Source organism: Panthera pardus, unplaced genomic scaffold (genome assembly GCF_024362965.1).
Source record: "Panthera pardus isolate Hobbes unplaced genomic scaffold, ASM2436296v1 HiC_scaffold_13, whole genome shotgun sequence".
Taxonomy (NCBI): domain Eukaryota; kingdom Metazoa; phylum Chordata; class Mammalia; order Carnivora; family Felidae; genus Panthera; species Panthera pardus.
The window spans coordinates 86,720,760-86,737,801 of NW_026526688.1; the positions used below are offsets into that span (position 1 = coordinate 86,720,760).

A 17,042-nucleotide genomic window follows, 5' to 3' on the forward strand; every position below is an offset into this window, starting at 1 on the left:
TTACCTTACAACCCAGCAATTGCACGACTAGGTATTTATCCAAAGAATACAAAAATACTAATTCAAAGGGATGCATGCACCCTGATGCAGTGTATCTATGATAGCCAAATTATGAAAACAGCCCAAGTGCCCATCAATTGATGAGTGGATAAAGGATATGTGATATATACACACAATGGGATATTGCTCAGCCATAAAAAAGAATCAATCTTGCCATTTGCAATGACATGGATGGAGCTAGAGAGGTTTTTGTTTTGTTTTGTTTTGTTTTTGAGAGAGAAGCAGGGGGCACAAGTAAGCAAGTGGCAGAGAGAGAGAGAAGGAGAATCCCAAGGGGGGCAGAGACAGAGAAGGAGGGCTCATACTAACCCAAAGCCAGGCACAAGCTCACCTGAAGCAGGGCTCGAACTCACAAACTGTGAGATCATGACCGGAGCCGAAGTCAGTCAGCCTACTGACTGAGCCATCCTGAGCCATCCAGGAGCCCCTGAGAGCTACAGAGTATTATTATGCTAAGCGAAAAAAGACAGTAAGAAAAAGATAAATACTATATGATTTCACTCATGTGTCGACTTTAAGAAACAAAACAGAGGGGAAAAAGAGAAGAGAGAGGCAAACCAAGAAACAGAGTCTTAACTATAGAGAACAAACCGATGGCTATCAGAAGGAAGGTGAGTAGGGAGATGGGATAAACAGCTGGTGGGGATTAAGGAGTGCACTTGTGTGATGAGCACTGACTGGGTGATATATCCAAGTGTTGAATCATTATACTGTACAACCAAAACTAATTTACATTGTATTTAAAAAAATTTTTTTAATGTTTATTTAACTTTCAGAGACAGAGAGAGACAGAACATGAGTGGGAGAGGAGCAGAGAGAGAGGGACACACAGAATCCAAAGCAGGCTCCTGGCTCTGAGCTGTCAGCATAGAGCCCGACACGGCGCTCGAACCCACGAACCATGAGATCACGACCTGAGCCAAAGTCGGACACCTAACCAACTGAGCCACCCAGGCGCCTCTTACATTGTATTTTAACTAACAGGAATTTAAATAAAAACTTAAAAAACAAAAAAGACCAAAGTAGCAGTTTAAGCAAGGCATGGCTTTCAAGGAGAAGGAGCCACCTTAGAAGGAATTGACATTTGAAGGTTGGATAGAGAAAGAAGCCACTGAAGATGAGGACCCTACTAAAATATTGATAGAACAACTGGAAAGGGCAGGGGAGAGACATATTTATTTAAAAAACAATTCACTGTAGCAACAAGAGGGTGCTCTCTTGAACTAAGAGATTGAGAAGTCACTCAAACCTCACTCCAAAAGTAAAACTATGTATACTATTGGCCTAGTAAAATCCATCACAAATAACCTGAACAGAAAAAAGAACCCAGCACTTATACCAAGTTATGTATACAGAATAAAAAAAGTAAAAAACCCTGTGGCAGATGAAAACACACCAAAAAGCCTAGTGATAAAAAAAAAGGAAACATGTAATATAAGATTCCATGGCAAATTAAAAATAAATAATACTGTACATCTTACAGCATAATTAAATATGCCAGATGAAAATATAAAAGAACACCTCAAATCAGATGTTCAAATTTTTAAATAATGGACAAACAGGAAAATATAAAACAGGTACAGACTGATCTAAAGAAACAGGAAAAACACAACCACATCTCAGAAATGAAGACTAAACTTCAAGATATATGATCTAGGGGTACCTGGGTGGCTCAGTCGGTTAAGTGTCTGACTTTAGCTCAAGTCATGATCTCGCAGTTCTTGAGTTTGAACCCCACATCGGTCCCATTGCTGTCAGCCTGTCAGCACAGAACCTACTTCGAATCCTCTGGCCTTCTCTCTCTGCCCCTCTCTTGCTTGTGCTCTCTCAACCTGAAACCATGTACCAGGGAAAATATATCCAGAAGAGTCAACACAGGGACATAATCCAAGTAAAATAATTCAATTTTACAGATAAAGAAAAACCACTCAGATCTCTAAAAAGAAAGGCTAAATCATCTACAAAGAAATTATGGTGGTACCAGCAACATACAAGTAAGATAAGAGCAGGGCGATATTTTCAAAAAACCAAAGATGATGTGTGCCAAAGAATTTAAATCCAGCCAAACTGCCCTTCAAATATCAAGGCTAGAGAAAAAGTTTAACCATGTAAGAACTTAAGAGATTTCCACAAGCACTGCTCAGGAATTTCTAGTGTATATAAGCTTCATCCAATCAATAGATTGAGAAAACTTCAACTAAAGGTCTGCTGGTGAATATAAACTATATTTAATCATATAACTAAATCTAAAACAAAGGTATTGATGAGGGTGAAAGAACAGTACATAAAATGACATACACTCACCAAGCAAAAATAACTTTAAAATGTCAAAGGAAAAAGAGACATGAAAAAAAAAAAAACAGTAAAGTAGAATAAGCTCATTCACTGTCTCACACATAAGAAAATAAGACTCAACGGATTCATTTTTTTCAAGTCCTATTACTTTTTTTTTTTATTTTTTATTTATTTTTTTTAACGTTTATTTATTTCTGAGACAGAGAGAGACAGAGCATGAACAGGGGAGGGGCAGAGAGAGAGGGAGACACAGAATCTGAAACAGGCTCCAGGCTCTGAGCTGTCAGCACAGAGCCCGACGCGGGGCTCGAACTCACGGAGTGTGAGATCATGACCTGAGCCGAAGTCGGACGCTTAACCGACCAAGCCACCCAGGCGCCCCTAAGATTTTACTTTTAAGTCATCTCTACACTCAACGTGGGGCTTGAACTTACAACCCTGAGATCAAGAATCACACACTTTACTGACTTAGCCAGCTAGACTCCCCTCAATGGATTTAATTTAAAGCTAACAAAACAGGGGCTCCTGGGTGGCTCAGTGGGTTGAGCATCCAACTTTGGCTCAGGTCATGATCTCACAGTTCGAGAGTTTGAGCCCCACATCAGGCTTGCTGCTGTCAGTGTAGAGCCTGCTTTAAATCTCTCTGTCCCTCCCCTGCTCATGCTCGCTCTCTCAAAAATACATAAACATAAAAAAAAATAATGAAAATAAAAATAAACCTAACAAATCAAATAGTAGAAGCCTAATAAGTAAGACAAAAAGGAAAAAGAGGACAAGGGGAATCTTCAAAGGTATAAATATAAAGTTAACTGACCAAAACAAAAATATAAAACTTCCTAAATACCAAAAAAAATACAAAATAAAAACATCAAACAGTTTATAAGACACATGATAAGGACAACATAAAACAAAGATGAAATAAATGAAAAAACAGAAGTTCTTAATAGACTAAACCTACAACAAAGCAAGTACTAATTCACATGCTTTACTGTCTGCCAGGTACTTTTATATGTATCTCACTACCTGACCAGTGAGGTATGTCAGAAAAGTACTGTTCTATCTTTTTACTCAGATTTGCAAACTGAGTCTTAAAAGGGTAAGGGATAAAACAGAGCCAGGATTCAAACCCAGAATCTTTCTATTGTTATTTCCACACCAGGCTCCCTCCACTGAATATCAAAATTGTTTCAAAACACAAATTGAAGGGGCACCTGGGTGGCTCAGTCTGTTGAGCATCCCACTTTGGCTCAGGTCATGGGTTCGAGCCCTATGTTGGGCTCTGTGCTGACAGTTCAGAGCCTGGAGCCTGTTTCAGATTCTGTGTCTCCCTCTCTCTTTGCCCCTTTCCTGCTCATGCTGTCCCCCTCTCTCTCAAAAATAAACATTTTTTAAGAATTTAAAAAACACACACAAATTGAAAAAATGTGTAATATTTTATTTCCTGTTTTTAAAATATTGGGATATTTTAAAATCCCTGGGTGCCTCGGTTGAGCTTCTGACTTCAGCTCAGGTCATGATTTTGCAGTTCCCAAGTTCAAGCCCCACACAGAGGTCTGCTGACCTCTTCAGAGCCTGGAGCCTGCTTTGGATTCTGTCTCCCTCTCTACCTGCCCCTCCCTCGCTCAAGCTTTTTCTCTCTCTCTCAAAAATAAATAAACATAGGGGCGGCTGGGTGGCTCAGTCGGCTAAGCATCCAACCTCAGCCCAGGTCACAATCTCACAGTTCCTGAGTTCAAGCCCCAAGTCAGGCTCTGTGCTGTCAGTTCGGAGCCCGGAGGCTGCTTCGGATTCTGTGTCTCCCTCTCTCTCTGCCCCTCCCCCCCCCTCAAAAAATGAACAAACTTTAAAAAAATTTTTGAACATAAAAAAATTTTAATAAATAAAATATCATCTCCCCCCAAAAAATCTTGAAAATGAATTAGCCTGGGGTGCCTGGTTGGTTCAGTCAGTTAAGCATACGACTCTTGATTTCAACTCAGGTCATGATCTCACGGTTAGTGAGACGGAACCCCTTGTCCAGCTGGGCGCTGACAGCAGAACCTGCTTGGGATTCTCCCTCTCTCTCTCTCTGCCCCTCCCCCACTCATGCTTGCAAGCTCACTCTCTCCAATTAAATAAATACAGTAAAACCTTGGATTAAGAGTAACCTGTTCTGTGAGTGTTCTGCAAGACGAGCAAACATTTCTAATAAATTTTAACTTGATAAATGAGCGATGTCTTGCAATACGAGTACGCGATGCCAAATGTCACATGATCACAACTGAACCAATGGTCCCCTCCCTCCCTCTCCCTTTCATTGCAGGATTGTGGGTGATCGTCTCCCATGCTTGGATACTTGGTCTCAGGCCATGATGTTCAGCAGAAATCAATGATTTTTCAGAATGTCGGAAGGTGCCCACAACAGGCACTAGTGTAGTTTTTGTCACTTCAAAGCACCTACGGACAGTCCTTTGCTTTCCCATAGAAGAATAAGCTTGGGAGTGCTTTGCTTCATTCTAGGTCAGGCTGTCGGCAGATATAGACCCTTTCCTCTGCTGCCTTATTGCCAGTTACATTAAACACAGTATAACAGTATATGACGAGAGTTTATCAAAACTATACCGTAGTCAACATGTGTGCAAGCATACACAATGGCCCCCATGCAGAAAAAGATTCCATTGAGCCAAGAGATAGCAGTGATTCCATTAGTGATGGCAGTGAAAGTTGTCCTACACAACAGCCCTCTTGTTTCTTGTCTCCCTCACACTAGTTACATAGGTTTTCAAAGGTTAAGTGCAGGTTAATTTATTTTTCTTTGTATTCTGCATTTTATTATTTTGTATTATATTACAGTATTGTAATAATTTTTATAGGAATATTTTGGGGTTGTGGAACAAATCATCTAAGTTTCCATTATTTCTTATGGGCAAATGCACTTTGATATGCAAGTGCTTTGGATTACAAGCATGCTTCTGGAATAATTTATGCTTGCAAACCAAGGTTTTCCTGTAAACACTTTTTAAAAATAAAATGAATTAGCCTGAAACTTTTGATAATCTGGAACAAAGCTTCTCCTTAACAAAGAAAATACTGAAGTAAGTTTGTCTTCTTAGTGGCAACTAAGATGGCAAAGAATGTGACACTAGCTCAGACACTAAATGCAAGAAGTTTTTGCTTATTAGTAAACAGTCACATGCCAGAGGGAAAGAAGTTACCCAAACTTAGGCTGTGTGATCACTGTAGCACTAGGTTAGACAATGCATATAGTCAGTTCTGCTATAATGCTTGCTATGAAAATACATGTTTGTTACAACATGATTAACATATTAAGGAATATTTTGAACATACTACATTTCAAATTTCATGACTGTTTTTCAGTGGGATTTTGTCTACCAGGAGTACTAGGTGAACAAAGAAAACTGCACCCAGCTGAAATAAGCCACACAGGCATGTACAGGACAGACATACACCTCAAACATCTACCAGCTACAACAGTTCTGGCTGTTAGGCACACACATCCATATCTGGTATTACAACTTTCCCTCAGACTGCAGACAACTTTCCTTCCATTACTTCAAAATAATTCATAAGCTGCAATCCTTCTTTTTAACATTTTTTTAAGTTTACTGATTTGAGAGTGAGTGAGTGGGGGGGGGGGGGGAGAGAGAGAGAGAGAGAGAGAGAGAGAGAGAGAGAGAGAGAGAGAAGGAAAAGAGAGAGAGAATCCCAAGCAGGCTACACACTCACAGTGCTGGCTTGAACTCACGAACCTCGACATCATGACCTGAGCCAACACCCAAAAGGAAGCTTAACTGACTGGGCTACCCAGGCACCTCTGTAATCCTGACACTTCCCAAAAATCAAACTTCTGGTCTTTTCCAAGACAAAGGGCAGCAATTACTCTATATTATTTATGTATTTGTTAACTATTTAACATACAAAAATTCTGCTATCATTTAAATTTTCTATTTGCTTTTTCCACTAATGAAAAAAACTTTTTAAGTTTATTATTCATTTTTGAGAGAGAGAGAAGGAGGGGCAGAGAGAGAGTGGCAGAGCCCAACACGGAGCTCAATCTCACAGATCTCACAAACCGTGAGATCAAGACCTGAGCTGAAACCAAGAGTTGGACGCCCAACCAACTGAGCCCCCAGACACTCCTTCACTAACGAAATTTTCGACTGTTGTGCTAACCTCATTTTTTCCATAAGCCCTGTGATTTTTATTGCATGATTTTGCATAGTGCAGTGACTTTTAGGAACCCATTTGTCCTAATACAGCACAAATAACTGTATATAAAGCAACTGAAATCTACTTTTAACAATGTAATTATAAGTATTGTCTATACTTAACTACAATTTCCTCAAAGGAGAGATGCAACATTTGTATCAACTAATGTGTAAGAAAAGCCTAGCATAGGGGCGCCTGGGTGGCTCAGTCGGTTAAGCGGCCGACTTCGGCTCAGGTCATGATCTTGCGGTCCATGAGTTCGAGCCCCGCGTCGGGCTCTGTGCTGACAGCTCAGAGCCTGGAGCCTGTTTCAGATTCTGTGTCTCCCTCTCTCTGACCCTCCCCCGTTTATGCTCTGTCTCTCTCTCTGTCTCAAAAATAAATAAACGTTTAAAAAAAAATGTAAAAAAAAGAAAAGCCTAGCATAAAATGTGGCTCAAAATAGATATTCAATAGGGGGCCCTGGGTCGCTCAGTTGGTTGAGTGTCCAACTCTTGATTTCAGCTCAGGTCATGGTCCCAGGGTCGTGGGATCAAGTCCGCTGCAGTCCGTGCAGAGCATAGGGCCTGCGTGGGATTCTCTCTCTCCCTCTGCCCCTCTCCCCACTGCTCATGCCTGCGGTTGCTCTTGCAGGCTCGCTCTCTCTCTCAAATTAAAAAAAATTCAATAATGCTAGTTTACTTCATTTCCCCTCTTGAAGATTCTGACTCTGTTCCAAAGCACTGATAATCAAAGACAATCTTGTAATCTCCAATGAGATCTCTCTGAAAAATAGAGTACCATATAAGTGGAAGCTATTAGAATAAGGAAAAAAAATTTTTTTAAACTGGAACAACCAACCTTAAAAGCTTTTTCCTAGGTCTATACTTTCAAAGCAAACTTTCATTTCTCCTTCTATATACAAGATCTAGATAAAACAACTCTTACAGATGACACACAAGAATGTCTAAATAATCTCCTACATGATGAAATCAAATGGAATCTTCTTCTTCTTTTTTTTTTTTTTTTTTTTTTTTTAAGTTTATTTTGAGAGAGCAGGGAGGGACAGAGAGAGGGGGAGAGAGAGAATACCAAGCAGGCTTCCACCAACAGCCTGCAGTCCTGCAGGGAGTCCTGCAGGGCCCCACAAACCGAACCGTGAGATTATGACTGGAGCCAAAGAGTTGGATGCTCTACCTACCAAGCCACCCAGGCGCCCCTCAAATGGAATCTTTAAGATTATAAATATCACTGGCTAGGGGCCCCTGGCTGGCTCAGTGGGTAGAGCATGTGACTCTTGATCTCAGGGTCGTTGAGTTCAAGCTCCAAGTTGGACCTAGAGCTTACTTTAAAAAAATAAAAAAATAAAAAATCACTGGCTTGAAATAAAATTATGATGTTACAATTTCCCCAGTGGGCTTTGGTAGAAATTTCAAATTATCTCAAATGAAAATGTGTTCCTATTATATAAAGCAAGGAAATTTTCAGTGGAATACAGCATAACAGGTAACAAAAACATTAACCTCTCCATCACTTATTTCTCCACTACAATTTTTATTTTACTTTAAATAGCCCAAAAAGATTGCTTTTATTAAATTAAAATCTTGAGGAATTATTTTAATTCCAAATTAAGTAGTAAACAGTGTAATTCCTATCTTACCTAAGGGGGGAAAAACATATGCAACAAGTTAAACTAGTTTTTTGAAACCAGTTTTTTGAAAGTTACAACTTCAATAAAAGTTTGTACAGTATGCATTGTAAAACAGCTTAGGAGTTAGGTGTAAAGCTGACATTCCAGGGAAATTCTCAAAAGACTTCAATCACAACATAAAATTCCCTCCTCTCCAAACCCTAGTATTTATATTCAAAACATCACTCTTTTAAACCTCTTCAGTTGCTTTTCTTACCATCAGTGCTGGCAACTGACATTTTTTTCAGAACTATTTTTCACTAAGAATCTTAAATTTTTCTCTCTATAAATAGACAACAAAGTTGTATTTACATGTGAATACTGATGGTTGCCGAGGCTCAATGATTACTTATGTGGCTTGCTCTGCCATACCAGCTTCCCAGCATACCTTTCCAATTCCAAAAATTCAACCTGATCTTTTACATTTTCTGAAAAACACAAAGCAACTCTAAAACTCTAAACTACAAAATTTTTCCTTCTAACATTTTATATCCCTGTTTTATAATATCATATGCACTGGTCCTCACCCCCAAATCTGTGTTGGAATCAGTTGTAGAGTTTTATGAAACTACAGATGACTGAGCCTTACTATCTGATTCAGCAGGCTCCTCACGACAAACATCCTCATTTAATCCAGATGCCATTTTTCCTCCAATGCTAAAACAACCAAAAGAAAAACAATAAAATTTCCTCTTATTATGTTTCTGTGACTGGAGAAAGGGCATGTAAACAAACTAATAGTATGATTCATTCGTAAATGAAACTTCTAAGGTCTTACCGGGTAATACAGGTTCTGCCTGATATCCTACCATTACCTCATGTAACAATGTATTCTACAATGCCAAGGCCCAGTAACTCCCTTTCTCAAAAATCTTTATGTAAGAACACAATCCAAAGAGGTTTCTCTCGTCACTGTTTTAACATTCATTTTGTGCAACAAATACTAATTCAATATCTACTTTGATACATTACTCAAACAAATGGGGGTATGGTAATTAACAGAAAAAAGTCCCTATCAACATAGAACCTACATTTTAATTATAGAAGACATATGACAGGGGTACCTGGGTGGCTCAGCTGGTTAAGTGTCTAACTCTTGATTTCGGCTCAGATCATGATCTCAGTTTGTGAGTTCAAGCCCTGTGTCGGGCTCTGCACTGACAGGGTGAAGCCTACTTGGGGTTATCTCTCTCTACCCCTCCCCACTCTCTCAAAATACATAAATAAACATTTAAAAAAAAAAAAAGACATGATAAAACAAATTACTTGCACATATGCCATAGGTGAGAAAGTGATATAGACAGAAGTAAGGAAGAAAATAAGATTGAGTTGAGAAGGACTTCTGGGTAAGGAAGGCCTCTATACAACATTTAGAGAACATGTGAACAGAATTCTAAGAGAAGAATTGTGCCATGCAGGTATATAGGAAAGAAAATTCTGAACAAACAGTCCTTTGCATATGATCCCTTATATAACCTAGCTTTTTATGTCCAAAAACACTTTTATGAACAAAGAAGATATATTTGAATCAATGCTCTGTGAGAACTACATTGTCAGAAGCACAAGTATTAAAGGAAATAATGCACACTAAACAAAGAGATCCCTACAGCTAAAACAGGTTGGCCAGTAGTTCTCCAGTCCTCCAACCACACAGGGCACCATGTCTACCTCTGTGGAAACTGTCTTTTAACCAGTACTTCAAAGTAATAGTTGGCATAGCAATTCTACTATCATCAAATAACTAAGTTATTGTAATCCCCAGTAATGACCCAGGTCGGCAAGCCTTCAAAATACCTACAGAATCGAACATTCAATTCAGTTCCCTATTAAGCTTTTGTATGTTTTTCTGAACATGTAGAGTTGTCTACTAGCATTAAAAACTAAACTGGGGGGGCGCCTGGGTGGCGCAGTCGGTTGGGCGTCCAACTTCAGCCAGGTCACGATCTCGCGGTCCGTGAGTTCGAGCCCCGCGTCGGGCTCTGGGCTGATGGCTCAGAGCCTGGAGCCTGTTTCCGATTCTGTGTCTCCCTCTCTCTCTGCCCCTCCCCCGTTCATGCTCTGTCTCTCTCTGTCCCAAAAATAAATAAATGTTGAAAAAAAAAAATAATAAAAAAAAAAATAAAAAAAAAAACTAAACTGGGGTCAATGCTTTTTTTTTTTCTTTAAGTTTATTTCTTTATTTTGAAGGGGGAGGGGGCATGTGCAGGGGAGGGGCAGAGAGAGGGGGAGAGAATCCAAGCAGGCTCCACACTGTCAGCAAAGAAGAGCCCAACTCAGGGCTCGACTTCAGGAACCTGAGCCACCAGAGGCGCCACAATCTTTTTTTGTTTCAAACCAGAGTACTCTATTCTCCAAGTACTACAAGTACCACTCTCTTAACCCCCCCCCCAAAAAAAATCGCTTTGAGACATTTCAGGTTTCTCACGCAATAAACCATTTAAAAAAATATATGCTTTGTCAACTTAAATAAAAACATACCTTTATCTGTTTATTCATACTACATTCTATTCCAGAAAGGATTTAGGGCAGAAATATAAAGGAAAACAAAGCACTGAGTTTGCTACATTATCAAAGGTTTTTTCCTAAGATTTTTAGACTTTTTAAAAAGTATTTTGTGTATTTTATAAGAGCATAGTATATTTACATTATAGCAAAATTGCATTTCCTTTTCTAGTACACTTTCAAGGGGAAATTTATTCCAGCTTAAACATCTGATTACCTACTGTGTACAAAAGAAAAAGGACTTCTTAGCAGGTAAAACTTTATTTCCATTTCTTTGTTTTTTGTTTGTTACATTCTGAACACATGCAGTACAGGCAAAAGCATATTAAAACCAATTTCAAGGTGACTGTCCACATTCGGTTGCAAAACTAGAACTGTCACGTAGAAATTTAAGTCAACTGACCTTCCATGTACATATGGAAATTTACTTAACAACTCCTAATCTTAATTTCATCTGCAACTAAATCCAACCTAAGTGTCATTAAGTTATGTAAAAAGAGCACTTTCTTAAAGGCAATAAATCATATGAAATAATTTACCTATGATGTGTGGGTATCTACAATATATCTAGCGACTTACGACAATTATTACAAAACCTTTATTAACAAACTCTCTTTCCCTACACAACCCCACCCCCCAACAAATGGATAAACAATAGGCAGGTAGGTATGGGTATAAAAGCCCTAAAATAACAAACAGATTCTTGAATCTAACACTTAACTGTTAATCTTAATCTCAGCCCGCTTCCTTAATAAAAACCGACCCACCTTGAGAAGTTTTGAGAATAAAGAAGGACCCACAGAGTGCACTATCCAAAATGGTAACCATATACCACCACATATGGCTATTTGAACTTAAACTTAAGTTAACTACATTTAAAATTTCAGTTCCTCAATCGCACTAGCCGTATTTCAAATGTACAATAGCCACATGTGGCTAATAGCTATCATATTGGACACAGCAGATACAGAACATTTCCATCATCACAGAAAGTTCTATTGTGCAGTACAAATGGTAAGTTTTCAGTAAATCACAAATAATATCACCATGCTATACTGACTTCTCTTACCACTTTTCTAGGGAAGAAAAATTCTTTCTCTAGACTTTTACCTAACAACATAAATCATTCAGGCAAAATCCAAAAATAGATTAAGGATGTACAATATTTTAAGTACTCCAAACTTAGGTTTTTTGCCCTTACAGCTCACATTAACATCTGAAGAGAGGAAAGCAGCAGCAACAGTCACCAACCTGGCCAACACTTGATTGCAAGGTATTAGGGTGTATTCAATTTGTCCAAACAGGCTAAAATCCAAAAAGGTGTAGGGGCATCCAGATGGCTCAGTCAGTTGAGCCTCGGACTTCAGCTCAGATGGTGATCTCATGGTTTGTGAGTTGGAGCCCTACATCAGGCTCACTCCTGTCAGGCTGTCAGCACAGAGCCCACTTCAGATCCTGCTCCCTCTCTCTGCCCCTCCCCCACTTGCACTAACCTAAAAATAAATATTTAAAATAATAAAATAAAAATAAAAATGTGTGAATTTCATCCTACCCTGGCAACCTCATTTTTCCTACCCTTAACCTAGATCCTACAAGAGTGGTGTAAAGATGTGGTAACATCCCCAAGCTATTTAGATAAACAGCATCAAGAGGGGGCAAAGTCACAATTTTCTAAAGACTTTCAAGTTTTCCAGATTGTTAATACAGTGTATAATTACAACAACAAAAAATTCACACACAAAAATACAAACACAAAAACACCAGTTTTTTCTGGTAAACACAAAAAACTCTTCTTTAAACTAACCTCTTACAGGGGCACCAGGGTGGCTCAGTCGGCTGAGCATCTGACTCTTGGTTTCAGCTCAGGTCATGATCTCACGGTTCATGAGATCAAGCTCTGAGTCGGAGTCAGGCTCCACGGTGAGCACCAAGCCTGCTTGGGATTCTCTTTCTTGCTTACTCTCCCCCCCCCCCACCCCCCTTCCTGTGTGTACTCTCTAAATAAATAAATAAATTTCAAAAAAATAAACTAAACTCCAACATAATATAGATCCTATTAAATTCACTCCCTGACCTTTCTCCAAATTATAGACAAGACACATTTGCAGACATTGACCAACTTATGACAATTCTTTAGCAGAAAACAGTTAAGTAATATATGAAAAAAAGGGGCCAAATATGCAACAAAACTGAATTTTAGAGATCAACTAAACTAGAACAAGCCAGGCAAATCTATTACAGAAACTTTTTGCAAACTGATGTGTATAAGAAGTTTCCTTTGAAAAACTGAGGCAAAAACATACTTCATTATTTTGAAATTGAGGTTTCAAATATTTAAAAACTAACTTCATTTTCTACACAAATTTACTATAAGCAAGTATGGTACAACTAACAAAGTAGCAGCTCAAAAACTGAATACTGTTGGAATGATTTAACAATTACCAACCTAGCAACACTTATTGCACTCATTAGAGTATGCCCAACTTTTCAGATGGGGGTGGGGGGGGGAGAGGGGAGCTTAAAATCAAAAGAGCTAATACACCATAAAAACCGAGGAAGCAAAAGCAGTTTTGAAAGAGCGAATACTAACTATACTTTTGTTTAGTAATGTTTTCTTCATTCCTAATGTAATAGAATAAGGACATTATATACCCTTTTCTTTAGTAATTTTCACATTTCTTCTGCATATACCTTATCACAATAAATCCTTTAGCACTTTGATTTTAGCAATGAACTTAAAGGTTTTGCCCAACTATCCCAACCAGAAAAAAAACTGTAAAATGCTTATTCAAAAATTGCTATTCTATGAATGGTTAAACTGTGGTACATCTATATCACAGAATTCTACTCAACAAAAAGGAACAGACTAGTATGGATACATCCAACAACTTGGATGAACCTCAAGGGAATTATGTTGCATTAGAAAAAAGGCTAATCCTAAAAAGTTATATATTGTATGATTCTTTTCAGTAAGTGTTCTTCAAATGACTAAACTATAGAAATAGAGAATAGAATAGTAGTGGTTGCCAGAGTCTGGGGGTAGAGGGGATGGGAAGGAGGTGGAGGATGTGGTTCTAAAAGGGCAACAAGGATCCTTGTGCAGATGAACTGTTGTTCTGCATATTGACTGTAGTGGTGGTTATGTAATTACACTGTGATAACACCGCACATAACTAAATACAACACACAAATTAGTACTAGTAAACTGGAGAAATCTGAATAAGACTGGTAGAGTGCATCAATGTTACCATATTGAACTACAATTTTGTAAGACATTAGCACTGGGGAAACTAGGGAAAGGGTACAAGGGATCTTTGTGTTATTCCTTCGACTACATGTGAATCTAGTTATATCAAAATTAAAAGTTTGCTTTTTTAAAAACTGCTACCCTAACAGCTAGGATAATTTGAATATGAACTGTATATTCCACAGTATTAGGGAATGGTTGTTAACAGTATTATGGTTATTCAGGGCAATGTCCTTATTCTCAAAAAAATCTTGCTGGAGCATTTAGGATGAAATATGTCTGCAACTTACTTTGGGAAGAGAGAAAAAGCACATCTGGCAAAATGTTACACATTAAGTTTAAGTAAAGAGTTTATGACTGTTCCTTGTATTCTCTAAACTTTTCTTCTTGAGTTTTTTTTTTTTTTCCAAAACAGGTTTGAGGAGAAAGATTTGAGACAAATTTTTATCCTAAAACTGTTACAGTTGAACCTACACACCAGTTAGTCTTTTAAAAAATGTAAAAGTAAATAAATTGTTTTGTTAAAACTATGTTATAGTCCCATCTACACTCATTATTCGTAAAACAAAACAAAACAAAAAAAAAATGGCAATAAGGATTTCGAGGTAAAAGTTATGTGGTATTGGATATGACTTTCTGATAAATGTTTCAACAAAAATTGACTAACTCCATAAGGTATACGCATATTTTTGTAAAATCAAAGTTAGTTCGGGGCGCCTGGGTGGCTCAGTCAGTTAAACATCCAACTTCAGCTCAGGTCATGATCTCACAGTTTGTGACTTCAAGCCCCATATCGGGCTCTGTGGTGACAGCTCAGATCCTGGAGCCTGCTTTGGATTCTATGTCTCCCTCTCTCTCTGCCCTGCCCCTCCCCCGCTCACGGGTGGGTGGGTGTGTGTGTGTGTGTGTGTGTGTGTGTGTGTGTGTGTGTGTGTGTGTAAAGAAAATCATTTAAAAAAATAAAATAAAAAATCAAAGTTAATTCAACATGGATTACTCCTATTTCTAGAAAACTAGATCCCCAGAGTTCTATTTTTCAAACAAGTGATGTAAACTGAAATTGCAAGAAAAAAAAAGCTAACACTTTCATGCACACTGTTTTAAATTTTGCAAACAGTTAATCCTTTCACAAACAAAAGTCTGCATGAAGGGGCAACCCACACACTACATGCCAAACAAAAAATGTGCCACAATGTATTAATTATAGTGCCAAGGCTACAAGATATATTTTACAATGTAAACAGTCCTTCCAAACATAACTGCATTTTAAAGGTATCAAAAAAAGAAACTGCACACATTTGAAATATAGGGAATAAGTGAATTCGAACTACCGTCAAAAAGATCCATCTCAAAAGCTCTTATGTTGTCTTTGCTAAAATTCTGCATCAGTGTTAATACACTTCAGTCCCTAAAAAAAGCCGCATCTAGAACATCTGAACTAAAAAGTGCATAAACTTTTCACTTCCAGCTAGACCGCCCCCTCGCAATGGGCCCCACCTCCCGAGTAGGGTACGGGGTGGGGCTGTTTCCCGCTCGGAAACTAAGAAATAAATGCCCCTTCCCAGCTCCATCCAGAAAGGAGGGAAAAAGGGAGGCCGAGAATCTGCAAACTCAAGTATGAAACTGACTACAAGAAGGGAGTCGTTTAGAAAGCTTCCTTTCCTTTGCTGAACCCCTTCCTTCCCACCTTCCAGGTCATTCAGTGACCCCGGGCCGGGCGGGGACAGGTGAATATCAAGAGAGGAAGAGGGAGGGAGGGACGGACGATGGAGAGAGAGCCGCGCTTGGGCAATGAATGAGCTGTGCCGCATCCGCACCACCTGTTCCTTCCATGGGAGCCACCCTGATCTGCCGGCAGCGTTCCCGCACCACCACCCCCCCCCCCACCCGCCCCGGCCGCGACTCCTGCCTGTGTTGCCCGCTTCCCTGCTAAAGACCGGGCCTGTCCTCCCTTCACTTGGGGCGGGTGAAAACCTGCAGTCTAGAAGCTAGGAGAACAGGGCCTAGTCCGGAACCACAGCCTCCGAAGCGTGGAAACAGGAGGAGGAAGCCCGTGGCCGGGGGCGCGCGGGGTGAAGTGGGAACCACAGGGAAGGGACGAGGGGGTGCATTCGGCTTGACTACGAGTACGAAGGCGGGGTTCCTGGCGGAGGTGGCTCGGTGCCCGCCGGGCCGAGGTTAGGGGTGACAGGCCCGTGTACCGGCTAAATCCTCCCCACTGCTTGCCCGGAGTCCCACACTTACCAAAATCCGCTTGAAGAGCGCGTTCTCCTTGGGCGGGAGGCTCACGGCCGGCATCGTTCCGGCTCCTCCCGCTGCTCCCGCCACCGCCCGGCTCGGTCAGTCTGTTTGTCCGACCGCCGCCGCCGCCGCCGTCCCTTGGCTGCTTCAGCCTTAACTGCCCTGATCCACCGCCGCCACCAGGCCTCGAATGTCACCGCGTCGCCCAACCCGACACCCCCTTCCCCTCGTTGTCTTTTTTTCCTTTCTCACTTAATGCTACCGCCGCCTCCCCCCCCCCCCACGGGTCTCCGTCGGCGGTTCACGTGGTAACTGAACAGACCGACAGAGGTAGCCAAAATGGCGGACGCGGAGGGCTTTCCCACCCGGGTCACATCTCCTAGCACGCAGGCGCGATGACCTCCTTTCCCCACCTCCTCTGTCCTAGAGATTGCTGGGAAACCTGGAGGCCGGTCGGTGGGCGGAGGCCGCGAGGGTCGCGGCAGGTCCCGCCCATCCCTTCCCTCAGAATGTCTTGGAGGCGCAGAGGGCTGGTTGGCTACGTTTTACGGCCGCCTCCAACTCAGAAATAGCCTTTCTGTTCTTTCTTGCTAGAGTAGTCTTTCATTCACTGGGTAGATTTTCCCAGCCTGAATGATCACATCATGAAGTGCTAAAATGCAGGCGTTCAAGAAGTTCTGCGTTTGATCGTGAAGTGCCTAATTAAGAAGCAGAGGCGGAAAGGAAAGAAGGCTTCACCCCAGGGGGACTTAGAAACAGATATGGAAAGGAGAGGCTTAATGGTGTGTGAAAACCGTGAGAGAGCTTTACCAATTAAAT

At 40.4% G+C, this 17,042-nt stretch overlaps 1 protein-coding gene across 3 annotated transcripts in view; it reads right to left on the reverse strand.

Annotated features, from left to right (window-relative positions):
- Positions 1–16,563, reverse strand: part of NAA15 (N-alpha-acetyltransferase 15, NatA auxiliary subunit) — an 84,647-nt gene extending 68,084 nt beyond the window's left edge. Inside the window, exon 1 of one of the 3 annotated variants that reach the window (XM_019419891.2) lies at positions 16,227–16,548. In XM_019419891.2, the coding sequence (XP_019275436.1) occupies positions 16,227–16,280 (54 nt within the window). In that variant the 5' untranslated portion in view covers positions 16,281–16,548. Of the gene's footprint in view, positions 1–16,226 lie in introns of all 3 variants that reach the window. The other 2 variants (XM_019419885.2, XM_053901249.1) reach the window with 2 other exon arrangements.
- Between the last annotated feature and the right edge of the window lie 479 nt (positions 16,564–17,042).